The sequence below is a fragment of the Saccopteryx bilineata genome, chromosome 4 (genome assembly GCF_036850765.1).
Source record: "Saccopteryx bilineata isolate mSacBil1 chromosome 4, mSacBil1_pri_phased_curated, whole genome shotgun sequence".
NCBI lineage: Eukaryota > Metazoa > Chordata > Mammalia > Chiroptera > Emballonuridae > Saccopteryx > Saccopteryx bilineata.
The window spans coordinates 206,077,246-206,095,562 of NC_089493.1; the positions used below are offsets into that span (position 1 = coordinate 206,077,246).

Below are 18,317 nucleotides of genomic sequence, written 5' to 3' on the forward strand. Positions count from 1 at the left end.
AAAATTTTTATATTTAAAAATTTTTTTAGACGATTAATTTTAATGGGTGACATTGATCAATTAGAGTACATAGATTCAAAGAGAACATTTCCAGATCATTTTGACATTCGATTATGTTGTATACCCATCAACTAAAGTCAAATTGTCTTCTGTCACCTTTTATTTGGTTTTCTTTATGCCACCTCCCTCCCCCCACCCCTTCTTTCACCTCCCTTCCCCTCTCCCTGGTAACCACCGCACTCTTGTCCATGTCCCTGAGTCTCAATTTTGTGTCCCACATATGTATGGAATCATACAGTTCTTAGTTTTTTCTGATTTATTTATTTCACTCAGTATAATGTTATCAAGGTCCATCCATGTTGTCATATATGATCCTATGTCATCATTTCTTATGGCTGAGTAGTATTCCATAGTATATATGTATCACATCTTCTTTATCCAATCATCTATTGAAGGGCTTTTCAGTTGTTTCCATGGCTTGGCCACTGTGAACAATGCTGCGATGAACATGGGGCTGCATGTGTCTTTTTGTACCAATATTTTTGTTTGGGGGGTATATACCCAGTAGAGGAATTGCTGCGTCATATGTTAGATCTAGTCTTAATTTTTTGAGGAGCCACCATACTTTCTTCCATAATGATTGTACTACTTTACATTCCCACCAACAGTGAATGAGGGTTCCTTTTTCTCCACAGCCTCTCCAACACTTGTTATTACCTGTCTTGATGATAATAGCTAATCTAACAGGTGTGAGGTGGTATCTCATTGTAGTTTTGATTTGCATTTCTTTAGTAGCTAGTGAAGATGAGCATCTTTTCATATATCTGTTGGCCATTTGTATTTCTTCCCGGGAGAAGTGTCTGTTCATGTCCTCTTCCCATTTTTTTATTGGATTGTTTGCTTGTTTGTTGTTGAGTTTTGTGAGTTCTTTGTATATTTTGGACATTAGGCCCTTATCTGAGTTGTTTATCTTTGCCTTCACTTCCCTTGCCTTTGGAGTCAAATTCATAAAATGTTCTTTATGGCCAAGGTTTATGAGTTTAGTACTTACATTTTTTTCTATGTAATTAATTGTTTCAGGTCTTATATTTAGTCTTTGATCCATTTTGAATTAATTTTGGTACATGGAGAGAAACTTAGTTGAATTTCATTCTTTTGCATGTAGCTTTCCAGTTTTCCCAGCATCATTTATTGAAGAGGCTCTCTTTTCTTCATTGTGTGTTTCTGGCTCCTTTATCAAAGATGATTTGAACATATATATGTGGTTTTATTTCTGGGCTCTCTATTCTGTTCCATTGGTCTGAGTGTTTATTTTTCTGCCAGTACCAAGCTCTTTTGATTATTGTGGCTCTTTTTTTTTTTTTTTTTTTTTTTTGTATTTTTCTGAAGCTGGAAACGGGGAGAGACAGTCAGACAGACTCCCGCATGCACCCCGACCGGGATCCACCCGGCACGCCCACCAGGGGCGATGCTCTGCCCACCAGGGGGTGATGCTCTGCCCCTCCGGGGCGTCGCTCTGTCACGACCAGAGCCACTCTAGCGCCTGGGGCAGAGGCCAAGGAGCCATCCCCAGCGCCCGGGCCATCTTTGCTCCAATGGAGCCTTGGCTGTGGGAGGGGAAGAGAGAGACAGAGAGGAAGGAGGGTGGGGATGGAGAAGCAAATGGGCGCCTCTCCTATGTGCCCTGGCCGGGAATCGAACCCGGGTCCCCCGCACGCCAGGCTGACGCTCTACCGCTGAGCCAACCGACCAGGGCCTATGTGGCTCTTTAATACAATCTGAAGTCAGGTATTGTAATGCCCCCAGCTTCGTTCTTTTTCCTTAGGTTACTTTGGCTATTCAGGGTTTTTGTAGTTCCGTATAAACCTGAAAATGACATTGGAATTTTGATGGGAATTGCATTAAATTTGTATATTGCTTTGGGTTATATCGTCATTTGATTATATTTGTTCTTTCTATGCAAGAATATCTTTCCATTTTATTGTATATTTTTCGATTTCCCTTAACAATGCTTTGTAGTTTTCATTATATACGTCCTTACATTCTTTATGTTTATTCCTAGGTATTTTTTTGTTGTTGTTGTTGCAGCTGTAAAAGGGATTATTTTTTTTTTAGTTCATTTTTTGAAGTTTTATTGTTGGTGTATAGGAAGGCAATAGACTTCTTTATATTAATTTTGTATCCTGCGATCTTACTGTATTGGTTTATTGTTTCTAATAGTCTTTTTGTGGAGTCTTTAGGGTTTTCGATATACAGGATTATATCATCTGCAAAAAGTGAAACCTTTACTTCTTCTTTCCCAATATAAATACCTTTTATTTCTTTCTCTTGTCTGATTGCTCTGGCTAGAACTTCTAGCATTACATTGAATAAGAGTGGAGAGAGTGGGCAGCCTTATCTTATTCCTGATTTTATAGGAAAATTTTTCAGTTTTTTGCTATTTAATATGATATTAGCTGATGGTTTGTGATAAATGGCCTTTATTATTTTGAGATATTTTCATTTTGTACCCATTTTGTTGAGTGTTTTAAACATAAAATGATGTTGCATTTTATGGAATGCCTTTTCTGCATCTATTGATAGGATCTATGGTTTTTGTTTTTTGTTTTTTTTGATGTGGTGTATTGCATTGACTGTTTTATGTATGTTGAACCATCCTTGTGATTCTGGGATGAATCCTACTTGATCATGATAAATTATTTTTTTTAATGTGTTGTTGTATTGATTTGCTAGTATTTTGTTTAGTATTTTAGCATCTGTATTCATTAGAAATATTGTTCTGTAGTTTTCTTTTTTTTTTGTTGTCCTTACCAGGTTTTGGTGTGAGGGTTATGTTGGCCTCATAAAATATGTTTGACAGTATTGCTACTTCTTCAATTTTTTGGAAGACTTTGAGTAGAATAGGAACCAAATCTTTTACTGTTTGGTAAAATTTACTAATATAGCCATTTGGCCCTGGACTTCTATTTTTTGGGAGGTTTTGGTAGTTGTTTCTATTTCTTCTCTGCTTATGGGTCTATTTAGGCTTTCTGCTTCTTTGTGACTCAGTCTAGGAAGATTTAATTGTTCAAGAATTTATCCATTTCTCCTAGATTGTTAAATTTGGTGGCATATAGTTTTTTATAGTATTTTGTGATAATTCTTTGTATATCTATGATATCTGTGGTGATTTCTTCTCTTTCATTTTGGATATTGTTTATATGAGTCCTCTCTCTTTTTTCCTTAGTGAGTGTTGCCAAGGGTTTGTCAATTTTGTTGATCTTTTCAAAGAACCAGCTCCTTGTCTTATTGATTTTTTTCTATAGTTTTTCTGTTCTCTATTTCATTTATTTCTTCTCTGATTTTTATTATTTCCTTTCTTCTGCTGTTTTTGGGTTCTCATCGATTATTTGTTTGAATATGTTCTTCATTCCATTTTCTCTCTCTTCTCCTTCTGATATACCCATTATTCTTATGTTGCTCTTTCTGATGGAGTCAGACAATTCCTGTAGGGCTTTCTCATTTTTTTAAATTTGTGAGTCTCTCTTCTCTTCTCTTTGTAGTATCTCTAGTTGCCTGTCTTCTATGTCACTAATTCTCTACTCTGTCTGGTCTGTTCTATTAGGTAAGCTTGTTACCTCGTTTTTCAGTTCATGTATTGTGTTTTTCATCTCTGTTTGGTTCCTTTTTATAGTTTCAATTTTCTTGGTGAACTATTCTTTTTGTTCATTAAATTGTTTTTTGAGCTCTCTGAATTGCCTTTTAATGCTTTCTTGTATTTCTCTGAGTATTTTTAGGACTTCAGTTTTTAATTCTGTCATTTAACTCCAAGGATTCCAAGCAATTGAATTTTTTTTAGAGATTTTTTATCATCTGTCTGAGCTACATCTCTGTGTTTTGTATCCATGATATTTGATTTTTTCCCTTAATGACATATGTGAGTAGTATTGTTAATAACACTAATAAAAGATAATTTATAAAATAAAATAAAAATTAAAAAGAAAGTGAAGAAATGAAAATTCTATGAGAAGAATGAAAACTGCAGAGTGCAAGGAGCAGGAACTGAGGAAAAATGACAAAAGATAAAAAATGAAGTAAAAAACATGCAAAATGCCACAAAAAATATGAATTTAAAATATAATACTTTGTTGATAAATGATGATCAAATGAGAGAAAAAGAAAAGAAAAAAAGAGAAAAACAACAGTAAAGATTTTTGAAATGAAACCCTCATAAAAAAACAAGAATGAAAAATGTAACAAGTGTGGATAATGAAGTTTATAAGGAAAAGGAAAGAATAAAAAGGAAAGAAGATAAAATGATCAAAGTGGAAAGTAGTTATAAAAATGTAAATTTTGCCCTGGCCGGTTGGCTCAGCGGTAGAGCGTCGGCCTAGCGTGCGGAGGCCCCGGGTTCGATTCCCGGCCAGGGCACATAGGAGAAGCGCCCATTTGCTTCTCCACCCCTTCGCCGCGCCTTCCTCTCTATCTCTCTCTTCCCCTCCCGCAGCCAAGGCTCCATTGGAGCAAAGATGGCCCTGGCGCTGGGGATGGCTCTGTGGCCTCTGCCCCAGGCGCTAGAGTGGCTCTGGTCGCAACATGGCGACACCCAGGAGGGTCGCAACATGGCGACGCCCAGGATGGGCAGAGCATCGCCCCCTGGTGGGCAGAGCGTCGCCCCCTGGTGGGCGTGCCGGGTGGATCCCGGTTGGGCGCATGTGGGAGTCTGTCTGACTGTCTCTCCCTGTTTCCAGCTTCAGAAAAATGCAAAAAAAAAAAAAAAGTAAATTTTTTTGGTTTTGAGATACAGCTTCTTGCTTTTTTTCAGCTGGTAGTGCTGTACTACAGGTTTTGCCCCTGTGGGGCCCTTGAATAGCGATTTACTGTTGTGTTGCTATGGCCATGATGTAGGCTGGGCCTCAGTCCTGTTGGTAGGTGGGGCTTATTAGGGTTTGCAGGCTCCTGACAATGGGAGACTCAGTTAGTTTTCCAGGTGTCTCTCCTCACATCTCTCCCTCCTGAGCTAGCAGCCTGGGGACTTAGCTGTCAGGTTCCCCCCAGCCACTGCTTGCAGAGCAAGAGGTTCTAAGAGCAATCAGGTCCTTCCTTCAGCACCATTCAAAGCACCGTTTTTGAGTAAGGCTGTGCCACCCAGGGCTTACTAGCGAGAACATGTGGGGCTGGGAGCTGATTGCAGATTAGGCTTCTTTCTAAGGACTCCTGGGCATGTCTAGTAAGCCTCAGCACTCCATGGGTCTAATCTCCACAGGCTTCTCCCTTGTGCCCTGTTTGGTGCCCTGCAGCAAGCCACATGTGCACCCAGCCCCCACGACTTATGGAGTGCACAAGGAGGCTTGCACCTGCCCACGTAGGCACACAGCACCTGTGATCTCAGTCAGAGCCGGGAATACAGGAATGCACTTTGAAGCCTGTATTGGCCCCATGGAGGTGCCCGCCCGGACAGGTCAAGGCCTGGGGATCCTGGCCCTTGCATACTTCCTGTGCTGATGGTTGTGGAGCTGGGAATGTACAAAGACGTTGACAACAGCCCACACAGGTGTTTATTGCTGATAATCTCCAGCTAAGTCCTCTAGCCTGTGCACACATGCCCATGCCAGAGGTGCCAGGTGTAGACACTTGCACATCTCCTGTGATCATGGAACCAGCATGGAACCAGGAGCATACAAAGCTTTGTCAGAGCCTGTCGCCGTGCTCGCCCCACGTCTGCAATCTCAGGCAGAGCTAGCGTGGTCTTTCTTCTGCTTGATCATCCGCCCCAGCCCTGCTTCTTCCCTCTGCTTTGCTTGGCTCCAGACAAAAGCAGCCCTTGCTCAGATCAGTGAGGAAAGTGAAACACTCCATTCTCCATCTTATGTCCATCAGAGTGGATTATATATTCAGCCACCTTTTCGCCCAATCATACCTTTGTCTGGTGTGTGTATACTTCAGGTGTTCCTGAGATTTTTTTCTCTGTCTTTAGTTGTTGAATTTGTTGAAATTTCAAGGGAAGATATCGGGAGCACTGCTGATAGCACCATGTCTCTGACATTACTCTGCAATGTACTTTTTGAAGTTAAACATTTTTCTGCAAATGAGATATACTTTCCTACACCATCGGTTTTTGCTGAAAAAATTCTGGAATAAAATCTTACTTCCCAAAATGTATTTGGAATACTCATTTGCACAGGAATTTGTTAGTCTAATTGTTCAGATTTCTTTTTAATAGAAAATTTTCAGCTGTAAGTTATATGGCAGATATCAAAAGGTTTACTTTTCATTAACTTTAATCAAGTATTATTTACACGCAATAAAATTTGCACATTTTCTGTGGATAAGTCATTTGATTTTGACAAATATATATTAGTATTGTCACCCCTTGCCAATTAAGAACATGTCCATTTTTCCAGAAAGTTTTCTGTGACTCTTTATAGTCATTTTAGCCCCACCTCCACTGTGTACACCAAATTCTGATCTGATTATTTACTTTAGGATATCTTAGACGCTTTTAGAATTTCACATAACAGACTCATTACAGTATGTAATCTTTAATGTCCAGCTCCTTTTGGCATGGTGCCTACAGAGTTCACTATGCTGTTGAGTAGTAGGTCAGTAGTCTGCTCCTTTCTATTGTTGAGTAGTATTGCATTGTGTGAGTATACCAAAATTCGTTCATCTATTCACTTATTGAACATTTGGGTTTTTGGCTATTTTTAGTAAAGTTGCTCAGAACATTTGTGTGCTAGTCTTTTTATGGTCATATGTTTTTATTTGGGGAAAATAGGAGTGGATTTCTGGGCTACATGGATAAGTATATATCTAACTTTGTAAGAATGGACTAAATGAAGTTTCTCTAAAGCAGTGCTTCAATTATACACTCCCACCAGTAGGATAGGAGAGTTGTAGTTGCTCTACGTCTTTGCTAACTCTTGGTATTGTCAGTCTTCACTTTTAGCCATTATAGTGAGTGTTAAGTGGTGTCTTTTTTTTGGCTTTAATATACCTTTTCTGATAACCAGTGATATATTTATGTGCTTATTGGTTATTCCTCTATCTTCTTTTGTCCATTTAAAAAAGTTGGGTTGCTTGTGTGATTATTGGGCTGTAAGAATTCTTTCTAGATTCTGAATAAAAATCCACTGTCAGATATATGTATTGTGAATATTTTCTTCCACTCTGTGTCTTGACTTTTAATATTCTTTTTATTTTATTTATTGATTTTAGCGAGAAGGGAAGAGAGAGAGAGAGAGAGAGAGACAGACCATCGAGCTGTTCCTGTGTGTGCCCTGACCAGAGATCAAACAGGCAACCTCTGCGCTTCTAGAGGATGCTCTAACCAACTAAGCTGTGCAGTCAGGGCAACTTTTAATGTTAATATTTTTGATGACCCCAAAAGGACAGAGATTTTAATTTTGATGGAAATCAAATTTATCAATTATATTATGGCTAGTGCTTTTTGTGTCCTAAGAAATCTTTGCCTACTTCAAGATCATGAAAATTTTCTCTTATGTTTTACTCTAGAACAGTGGTCAGCAAACTCATTAGTCAGCAGAGCAAAATATCAACAGTACAACAATTGGAATTTCTTTTGAGAGCCAAATTTTTAAACTTAAACTATATAGGTAGATACATTCCTTATCGAGGTAGCGCCTGCACATGGTATTTTGTGGAAGAGCCACACTCCAGGGGCCAAAGAGCTGCATGTGGCTCGTGAGCCGCAGTTTGCCGACCAGGGATCTAGAAATTTTATAGTTTTAGCTTTTAGTTTTATCTGTTCAATATTTTGATTTAATTTGGGGGCATGGTATGAGAGTAGGTGTTGAAGTTCTTTTTTCTCCGTAGTATATAGGACTAACCTTCCTGTATCTTTTGTTTTCTCATATTTGAAGACTATTATTTAAGTGACCTTTGAGTAACTTCCTCTCTTTCTACTTGTGAAATGAAAATGCTTTGTGTCTAATATTTAAGGTCATTTCAAGCATCAGAAGTGGGTGAGGTGGTATTTTTGGGAGGGGCTGTGGTTTCTGAAATCACGCATTAGATTTTCCTCACTTTGCTCTGTTAGAGACACACTTTGGTAACTACTGAGAATATTCATTATTGATATCTTGTTTATTGGTGCTCATCCACACAGTTACTTTTATTCTAAAGCTCTCTCCCCATTTTCTCTTTTTTCTTGAACACATGACTACTCATATCTTATTCTACAGTAGCAGTAATAATATTAATAATAATAATAGCAGCAATAACTAACACTCTGTATTTGGCACTATTCTAAGAGCTTTATATATATGGACTGATTTAATCTTCATAAACACCCTGTGAGGGATCTACTGTGTTTTTGATTCAGATTTTATAGATGAGGAAAGTGAGGCAGAGAGATGTTAAGTCTAGGGTTATACAGCCAGTAAATGGCAGGACTCTGAAGCATGTGCTTGTAACCACCACGTTATACAGCCTCTCAGGAAAAACACATGAAGCAACCATTCCCTTCCTTCACCTCTGCTTCTGGATTTCAAAAGGAGTCATGTTTCATAGCATAGTTGACATTTTGGTTAATATTTCATGAGTTTTTTATTTCTTTATAGAGCATATTATAGTTTGTGTTTCTATCTTTGGCAGTCAAGTTTCTGGCAAAAACATGTGTGCTAAGATAAAGTGGCTTTATTTCTAAAGGTATTACTTTGCAAACCACAGTCCCATGTGTCCAGGAGAAAGCACAGGCTGTCCTAGCGTGTGGTCTTCCTTCTGGGAAAGCATCTTGGAGGTGAGCCCGGCCCACTCGTTAAATAAAAAGTACACACAGGGCTGGGGGCATGGTGTGGGTAGGTGGGGGGCAACAAGACCCAGGGTTGTGACGGGCTGAAACATTAAGAAAGGATGTAGGTTTAAAAACCTGTTACATGGGAATACATCTTTAGAGATTTCCAGGATTGAGGAAGAAGAGCTGGGGGGTCATGACTACTGGCCGACATAAATGGCCTCTTTAGGTCCATGGGCTTTCTGCCTCCATTTCCTCTCCAATCATGTTTTCTTTTCCATTTGAGCATTTTTAGTATTCCTAACCTCACTGCAGATGGGAATACTTTTCTTCTAGGTTTGCTAACAGATTAGAATTTAACAAAAATTATATTTATTGATTTTAGAGAGAGAGGCAGGGAGAGAGAAAGAGACAGAAACATCAGTCTCTGTATGTGCCTTGACTGGGGAACGAACTGGCAACCTCTGTTTATCGGGCTGAAGCTATAACCCATGGTGCTATCCTGCCAGGGCCAGAGTAGATGGAGCTTTACCTTAAAAGAGTAGAAAAAGAATAGTAAAACTAAAAGTTTAGGAAAAGCTAGAGAAAGGTTTAGAAAGATATAACTGACCCAGTATAGACTTTTTAATATTAATATAGTAGCTCCTATGTCTGAATCTTTTGAACAGCCTTACTGTTATGCATGCTTGATTAAATCCTGGGCCCCAGGACTCTGTCATAGGCTCCATGGAGTCTACACACCGAGTGAGGATTTCTCAGTCTTCCCTCTCTATTCTCAATAGATCTGTCAACCAGGGGTAGGTCCTTGTGTGTTTAGCTCTTTTTATCTTTTTTTTTTTTGTGTGTGTGTGTGTGTGTGTGTATTTTTCTGAAGCTGGAAACGGGGAGGCAGTCAGACAGACCCCCGCATGCGCCTGACCGGGATCCACCTGGCACATCCACCAGGGGGCGATGCTCTGCCCATCCGGGGCGTCGCTCTCTCGCGACCAGAGCCACTCTAGCGCCTGGGGCAGAGGCCAAGGAGCCATCCCCAGCGCCCGGGCCATCTTTGCTCCAGTGGAGCCTCAGCTGCGGGAGGGGAAGAGAGAGACAGAGAGGAAGGAGAGGGGGAGGGGTGGAGAAGCAGATGGGCGCCCCTCCTGTGTGCCCTGGCCGGGAATCGAACCTGGGACTTCCACACGCCAGGCCGATGCTCTACCACTGAGCCAACCGGCCATGGCCTTGTTTAGCTGTTTTTAACCCTCAGGGGCCTTGCCCTAAATTTGCTTTTAATTTCTTGTCCCTATTGCTACCTTTCAAAAGTTTTCTTCACCTGGTTTGATGGAGAGGGTTGTGAGGGGACTCGTCCTGGGCTGTAGAATGTCTGACATGTGTTCTGTCTGCCTGCTGGTCTGGTCTGAAGCAGAGTTACTAGCTGGAATCAGCATTGGGTTTTTCTCACCTTAGTTCTCTGCTGGACTTTAGTAGACGTTACCATGTTTCTAAGAAGCTGTCTGTGTGATTATGTCCATTTCTTTCTTTGAACATCAAAAGACCGCCTTTTCTTTTTAAAATTAACATACTTCCTAGTGAGTCCTCATTGAGTATTTTAAAGGTGAAATGAACATGTTGGCTCAGGTAACATAGAATCTAGTATGGCTGGATTTAGGGGCTCTTCTTTGTTTCTCTTCCTTGGATTTGTCTTCCTTTCTTGTTCCACAAGGTGTCAGGATGGCTCCAGGCACTCTGTTCCCTGGACATCTGTCTCCCCTGTTCAAGTACAGGAAAGTGGATGAATGTCTCCTGGGAGCTCCTGCATAAGTCCTGTCATTCATTCTTTCTTTTTCTTTCTCTTGTTCTTTTTAATGAAGAATTTTAATTTTTGAATAAGTAGTATATTCATGTGGTTCAAAAATCTAAAAGTATTTTAAAGGGCATAGGGGAAAGTTTTTACCCATTGTACCCTTTTTTATCAGAAAGTACCTCTCTTTGTCTTGTTTAATGCTTTTTGTTCTGAATTATTATCTTGTGTGATAATAAAATTTGTCTCATGCTTTCTTTTTAAGTATTTGCATTGGCCTAGAATATTCATCTGGGCAATTTTTTTATAAGCCATTCTTTTATTTTTAACTTTTTTGGAATTTCTTTTAAGTTGTGCTCTTTTTTGTAGCATAGAGGGGTTTTTCCTTCTTTGTAAACTAATCTGAGATTTTCTTTTTTCATTTTAATTTTAAAATTTTTTATTAAGTGAGAAGCAAGAGGCAGAGAGACAGATTCCCGCATGCACCCCAACTGGGATCCACCAGGCAAGTCCCTGTGGGGTGATGCTCTCTGCCTGTCTGGGGCCATTGCTTGGCAACTGAGCTACTTTAGTGCCTGAGGTGAGACCATGGAGACATTCTCAGTGCCCAGGGCCAACACAACCGAGCCATGGCTGTGGAAGAGGAAGAGAGAGGGGGAGGAGTGGAGAAGCAGAGGGTCACTTCTTTTTTTCTTTTTTTCTTTTTTTTTTACAGAGGCAGAGAGAGAGACAGACAGGAACGGAGAGAGATGAGAAGCATGAATCATCATTTTTTCGTTGCGACACCTTAGTTGTTCATTGATCGCTTTCTCATATGTGCCTTGACCGTGGGCCATCAGCAGACCAAGTGACCTCTTGCTCAAGCCAGCAACCTTGGGTTCAAGCTGGTGAGCTTTGCTCAAACCAGATGAGCCTGCGCTCAAGCTGGCGACCTTGGGGTCTCGAACCTGGGTCCTTTAGCATCCCAGTCTGATGCCCTATCCACTGTGCCACCACCTGGTCAGGCTGGTCACTTCTTCTGTATGCCCTGAACAAGTACCGAACCCGGGACATCCACACACCAGGCCAACGCTTTATCACTGAGCCAAAAGGCCAGGGCTGACGTTTATTTTCTTTTAATAGGATGTTTGATAAATTTACATTTGTCAATAGCAGATGTATTTGATACTAGCTTGTCCTTATCATTTTATTTTCTATTTTTATATCTTTTAAAGACTTACTATATTGCAGTCTATTTTTCTTGCTGGTTTTTGGAAGTTATTCTGATATCTTTGTTCTAATGGTTGTCTTTATAATTATCATTTCACATAAAGCCTTTTGTCTTCTAAGAAAGTGGTGAGCCTGACCAGGCGGTGGCACAGTGGATAGAGTGTTGGACTGGGACACTGAGGACCAGGTTTGAAACCCTGAGGTAACTGGCTTGAGTGCGGGCTCATCTGACTTGAGCATGGGCACAGCAGCTTGAGCGTAGGATTGCCGGCTTGATTGTGGGATTATAGACATTACCCCATGGTCTCTGGCTTGCGCCCAAGAGAGTTGAGCCCAAGGGCTTGAGCCCACTTGCTCTGCTGTAGCCCCCCCCCCCAGTCAAGGCACATAAGAGAAAGCAATCAATGAACAACTAAGGTGCTGCAACAAAGAATTGATGCTTCTCATCTATTCCCCTTCCTGTCTGTCTGTCCCTATCTGTCCCTCTCTCTCTCTGTCAAAAAAAAAAAAAAAAAAAGACAAAAAGTGGTAATAGTTCTTTGCTATAAGCAGTGATAAAATAAATTTCATACTAATTCTAAAATGAGACACTGTAACTATGTTACATAGTCTTTCTTATTTAGTCTAGAACTCGATTGCATTCTGTCCTCAGAGGAGAGAGTTAATCATTCAGCCAAGAAGCTTTGAACTCATTAGTCCTATTATTATCAGTAAGTATGTCAGAGGAGGCCTTGTGAATTTTCCTAGAGTATATTGTCAGCCTTTAAAAAGGCTATTTTTGTCTATAAAAAGTTATAGTTTCTAAAGTCAGCATAGATCATAAAATTGAAAGCTGCCATTTGTTTGGTCACAATTGGACATTAGTTTAAAATCTTTGTGGGTGGTCTGTTATTCAACACCAGAGAGTCACCAAGTTGACGTTAAAAGATATTATTGGGTCTGAGGTATCCCCCCTTTTTAGTGTGAGCTTTATTTTTGTTGAGAGTTTTATAACCATTTAATTTTTCAGAAACAATAAATTTGGCAACAGAGAGTCATGTCACATATGAAAAGAATTTTTCAAAATTAGAAAGCTTAGTCTAACACAGTCCAGCTTGGCATACCCTGTCTAGTGACTGACACTCATATCCTGATGCTGGTCTTCTCATCTGCACAGAAGGGGAGTTACCACCCTGGCCCAGGGAGGAGCAGACAGACTGAGGGTTGGAAGCAGAAGGTGTTTTTATAATATTTTAGACCCAGGTCAATTATATGGCCATAGTTGCCTTTTAAATTTTTTTTGGTGAAAAAGTATTTACTGCCATTCTCTAATAGAGCAGCTGAAACCTGGATTATCATTGGAGAAGATACACATTTCTACTTTGTATTCTGTCCTAGGATGGCTGCCAATATTTGTGTAGATTAGTGTTTTCAGATTGCAATCTGCAGTCTGCCCCGCAAACCCTGCTAGAAATAAAATTCTCCCTTTCTCTTATCTTTCTGCTTAGTTCAGATTGAATGCAGTTGAATTGGTGCTGGAATTGGTGCTCTGTGTGTTGCATGTGATTCTGATGTAGGTACTCCACAAACTACAGTTTGAGGAAATCAAGATTGACAGTTCTTGGTTTAATGGAGAAATTTACTAAAATCTGGTTTGACATAATTCTAGTTGGATATTACCCATTATGTATACACGTGTTTAAACTTCCCTCAATTTAAGAAATCTAGGAAAACACTTATAGGATATATATATATATATATATATATATATATATATATATATAATATTTATTTATTTATTTTTTTGTATTTTTCCGAAGCTGGAAACGAGGAGGCAGTCAGACAGACTCCCGCATGCGCCGACCGGGATCCACTCTGCATGCCCACCAGGGGACAATGCTCTGCCTATCTTGGGGCATCGCTCTGCCACAATCAGAGCCATTCTAGCGCCTGAGGCAGAGGCCACAGAGCCATCCTCAGTGCCTGGCAAACTTTGCTCCAATGGAGCCTTGGCTGCGGGAGGGGAAGAGAGAGACAGAGAGGAAGGAGAGGGGGAGGGGTGGAGAAGCAGATGGGCGCTTCTCCTGTGTGCCCTGGCTGGGAATCGAACCTGGGACTCCTGCACGCCAGGCCGACACTCTACCACTGAGCCAACCGGCCAGGGCCAAGATATTTTTAACTCCAACTGGTCTGTGAAAAAATTTTGAATGAGGATATTTAGTATACACATTGCAGAAGGATGAATTTAACACTGTTATAATATTTCCATGAAAGCCTAAAGGATAACTGACAAGTTCATTTTTACCAGATTTAATGGGTTTCTAAATCCTTATCTGCTTATCAAACAAAACGTTAAGTAGAAGAGTAATTAAGTTACCGGCTGCCTCTCGTGTCCACTCAGGGAGCTTGCACAGAAACACTGTGGAGCTCATGGAAGGCCATTCACTACTCTTTGAGTTGCTAAGTAATAACCTTGCTGTAGGCTTCTCGAAATCCAGGTATTAAGGGAGTCTGCAGGAAGATAAAAATTGATTAGAGATTTGCAGTAGTTAGTCTGACACTCTCTCCAGTGGATTAAGGTGGAAAAATCCTTCTTCAGTACCACAGATGGGACAAAATCCTCCCTCTTAGATTTCTTCCTGAACGCACTTATGCCTGCCTAGTCTCATCATAGAACAGAAACAGCCTTTGGAGCTGGGTATGCTGGCACTTGTTTCCTAGAAAACAAGTAAAACACTGAGAAATCAAGTTTGTAACTTTATGTGAGCAACACAGAACATGATGACAAGGATATTGTATCCCAGGAAAGCAAGAATCATTCAGCATCAGAAATATGAATAATATATTTAAGAAATTAAGTGAGAGAAACCACATAATAATTTTAACATGTATAGACAGAACATTAGGTAAGATTCAATGATCCTTTATGCTAAAATATTATTTTTTGCCCTAACTGGGAAGATTACCAAACTTTAGATTAATATAAGTCATTTATTCCAAAATATATAGCAAACGTTATACTTAGCAGTTGTAACTTTAGAAGCATTCCCATGGGTATTAGTAAGAAGGCAAAGGATGCCTGTTAGCATTATGTTTGTTCAACACAGCCCTGAATGTCTTAGCCAGGAGTGGAATGAGGTAGGAAAAAGAAAGGAAGAATAAAAATGGTAAAGGAGATTTTTCCCGATGATAACAATACATACAGCAATACAAAAAAAGAAAATCAGTTAGTGTTCAGCATAGTTACTACATATAAAAAATGACAGGCTAGGCCCTGGCTGGTTGGCTCAGCGGTAGAGCATTGGCCCAGTGTGTGGAAGTCCTGGGTTTGATTCCCGGCCAGGGCACACAGGAGAAGTGCCCACTTACTTCTCTACCCTTCCCCCTCTATTTTCTCTCTATCCCTCCCGCAGCCAAGGCTCCACTGGAGCAAAGTTGGCCCGGGCGCTGAGGGTGGCTCCTTGGCCTCCATCTCAGGTGCTAGAATCTCCGGCCACAATGGAGCAACGGCCCAGATGGGCAGGGCATTGCCCCCTGGTGGGCATGCCAGGTGGATCCTGGTCAGGCACATGCAGGAGTCTGTCTCTTTGCTTCCCCACTTCTCACTTCAGAACCAACCCCCCAAAAAGAAAAATAATTGACAGGTTAATTGTACACCAATGATAACACCTTAATAAATACAATAGAAGAAAACTGTCCCTTTACATTAGTATTAATCTATAATACAGGAGTGGTCAAAAGTAAGTTTACAGTTGTGAATATGCAAAACAGTTTATTCTTATATTACTACTTGTTTATTAATTATTGCATTATTATTATTAACCTATTTTTGCCCACCTTGGTATGTCTGTGAGCACAACCAGTTATATAAAACATGGAGATTATAGAACATTATCACTAGATATAAAAAACATGAATAAAGAAATTATGCTTTCTTTAACAGTGGGATGTTATGCTTCTGTAATGTTTTATTATTTTTAGATGAAAAATGTTTTAAAGAAACGTGACAACCCTGACCAGGCGGTGGCGCAGTGGATAGAGCGTCAGATGCTGAGAACCCATGTTCGAGATCCCGAGGTCACCAGCTTGAGCGTGGGCTCATCTGGTTTGAGCAAAAGCTCACCAACTTGGACCCAGGGTCACTGGCTTGAGCAAGGGGTCACTCGGTCTGCTGTAGCCCCACGGTCAAGGCACATATGAGAAAGCAATCAATGAATAACTAAGGTGTCACAACGCAACGAAAACTAATGATTGATGCTTCTCATCTCTCCGTTCCTGTCTGTCTGTCCCTGTCTATCCCTCTCTCTGACTCTCTCTCTGTCTCTGTTAAAAAAAAAAAAAAAAGAAAAAGACAACAGAAACGTAACAAAATGTTAATGCCAAGTGAATATCCAATAATAAAGAAATATGAAGTATTTTTTAGCTATTAAAGAGGAGTTGTAGTTAGGTTACTTTATGGAGAGATTTTCAAGAGTTATTGCTTAGTGAAGAAAACAAGATTTAGAAAAGTTTGTATAAAGTGATTCTATTTTTATAAAACAGTGACCTGTGTGAGTAGGTATGCATATATATGATACACTTGAATATAAACATGAGGATTCCTTCTAGGCTGTTAGAATGGGTTGGGAGTGTGGTGGTAACAGAAAGAGAGGAGGAAGAGGAGGGGTGGGTTGCCAAGCAAAACAAAATCAGGAAAGTGCACTGCCCACTCTTGATGATACAGTGTGCCTTCATGCTAACATAGTTATATATGTAGATGTATGTATATATGTATGTATGTATATGTATGTATGTATATGTGTGTATATATATGTGTGTGTGTGTGTGTGTATTTGTAAAAGTTTAAAAAGACTTTGGAACCACTTTAAATAAAGAGCGAGAATTGATTTAAGGGAAATTGCTGTATTTGACTAGAGACTGTGGTAGAGATGGAGTTCGCAGAGTGCCAGCCAGACATAGACTTCAGCCAGACTTCAGAGAAAGAAGGACTTGACGCTCTGTCTGTTGCTAGAGTATTCAAACAGATGATGCAATTAAATTATGGTAATGCTTTTCCGTTGTCCTCCCTTTTGTATTTATGTAAGTAATTGATCTTAATTACAGCGAGTTTTTGATAACAACAATATATAAAGTACTCACAATGTTCTAGGTGATATAAAATACCAGTAAGTAGCAAAAGTAATAATTGTATTTTATGAAATGGAACTTTTTGACACAGAAATTTTAGAACTTTCTTTTTTTTTTTTTTCAACTTGAGAGAGAGTAAGGAATAAATCTTTATTTTTTTTTGGTCAGGCCAAGGCCTGAATACAGCCAGTTCAAGATTAGGGAGAATTATCTTTGAAATTTTTATTTTTTTCTTTCAGTGTGCGGGATGACAGAATTCGAGTAGAAAGGATGGATAACATGTATTTTGAATACAGCCATGCTTTCCAGGTGGTTACAGAGTTTTATGCAAAAGATGTAGTTGACACCAAAGGTAAATATTATATACACCTTAGACATATGTCCTAAAATTTAACTGAGTTGAGGTTTGGATAAAGATGCTAGTTTGACTTTCAACTTAGTAAAAACTAAGTAGTTCTCAGTCCATGACTGGAAGAAGCAGAGGGGAGACTTGATTTTCTTGCACTCATCAGAAACACCACTGTAGTTCTTCTGTGGCAGTTATGATCATTTAGTAATTTGATGGTTGTTTTTTTTTATGCCAGTGTTGTATTTTTTTTTTTTAAATTTTTGTATTTTCTGAAGCTGGAAACGGGGAGAGACAGTCAGACAGACTCCCGCATGTGCCTGACCGGGATCCACCCGGCACGCCCACCAGGGGGCAACGCTCTGCCCACCAGGGGGTGATGCTCTGCCCTTCCGGGGCGTCGCTCTGTCGTGACCAGAGCCACTCTAGCTCCTGAGGCAGAGGCCAAGGAGCCATCCCCAGCGCCCGGGCCATCTTTGCTCCAATGGAGCCTTGCTGCGGGAGGGGAAGAGAGAGACAGAGAGGAAGGAGGGGGGGGGGTGGGGAGCAGATGGGCGCTTCTCCTGTGTGCCCTGGCTGGGAATCAAACCCGGGACCTCTGCACGCCAGGCCGACGCTCTACCACTGAGCCAACCGGCCAGGGCCTAATTTGATGTTTTTGACATATTAATTGGAAAGTAAGGAGTTACTTATTGACCAGGTTCAATTAGTTCATTATCTTCCTTGCAATTTTATGGAATGTTTGGATAAATCTCTTGATGAAGGGTAGCATTTCTAAAGGTTGATTACCAGAATTTAAATACCAGAATATAACGACAGGGTCTTAGTATGTCAGGAAACCATTATTTGTCTGATTCTCGCTTGTTCAGCCAGGTGTCAGCGCTCACCTTGGTCTCTACCCCTCATGCCTGGCAGTCCAGCTTGGGTTAAGGTCCATTTTTATCCCTTATCACATGCTGCAGAGCTTTCACCATTAGACCGTAGAGGAACCATTCTTTCCCAGCTCCCACTAGTCATCATTGTCAGGCTAGCATTTCTCTCCCTATCCTTTTTAATCTCATGGTGCATTGGCCAATTTGAATCGAGTGTCTGAATGTGTAACTCACTGAGGACGCCAGTCTGCAGTATCACCAAGGGATCAT

General features: G+C 40.3%; 1 protein-coding gene across 3 annotated transcripts in view; it reads left to right on the forward strand.

The window, feature by feature from the left end:
* Positions 1-18,317, forward strand: part of MSH3 (mutS homolog 3) — a 238,806-nt gene that overhangs the window by 59,220 nt on the left and 161,269 nt on the right. For 2 of the 3 annotated variants that reach the window (XM_066273682.1, XM_066273684.1), the window contains exon 9: positions 17,069-17,181. The exons of the other annotated variant lie outside the window; for it this stretch is intronic. In XM_066273682.1, coding sequence (XP_066129779.1) covers positions 17,069-17,181 — 113 coding nt within the window. The remainder of the gene's footprint in view (positions 1-17,068; positions 17,182-18,317) is intronic. 3 annotated transcript variants of the gene reach the window in all.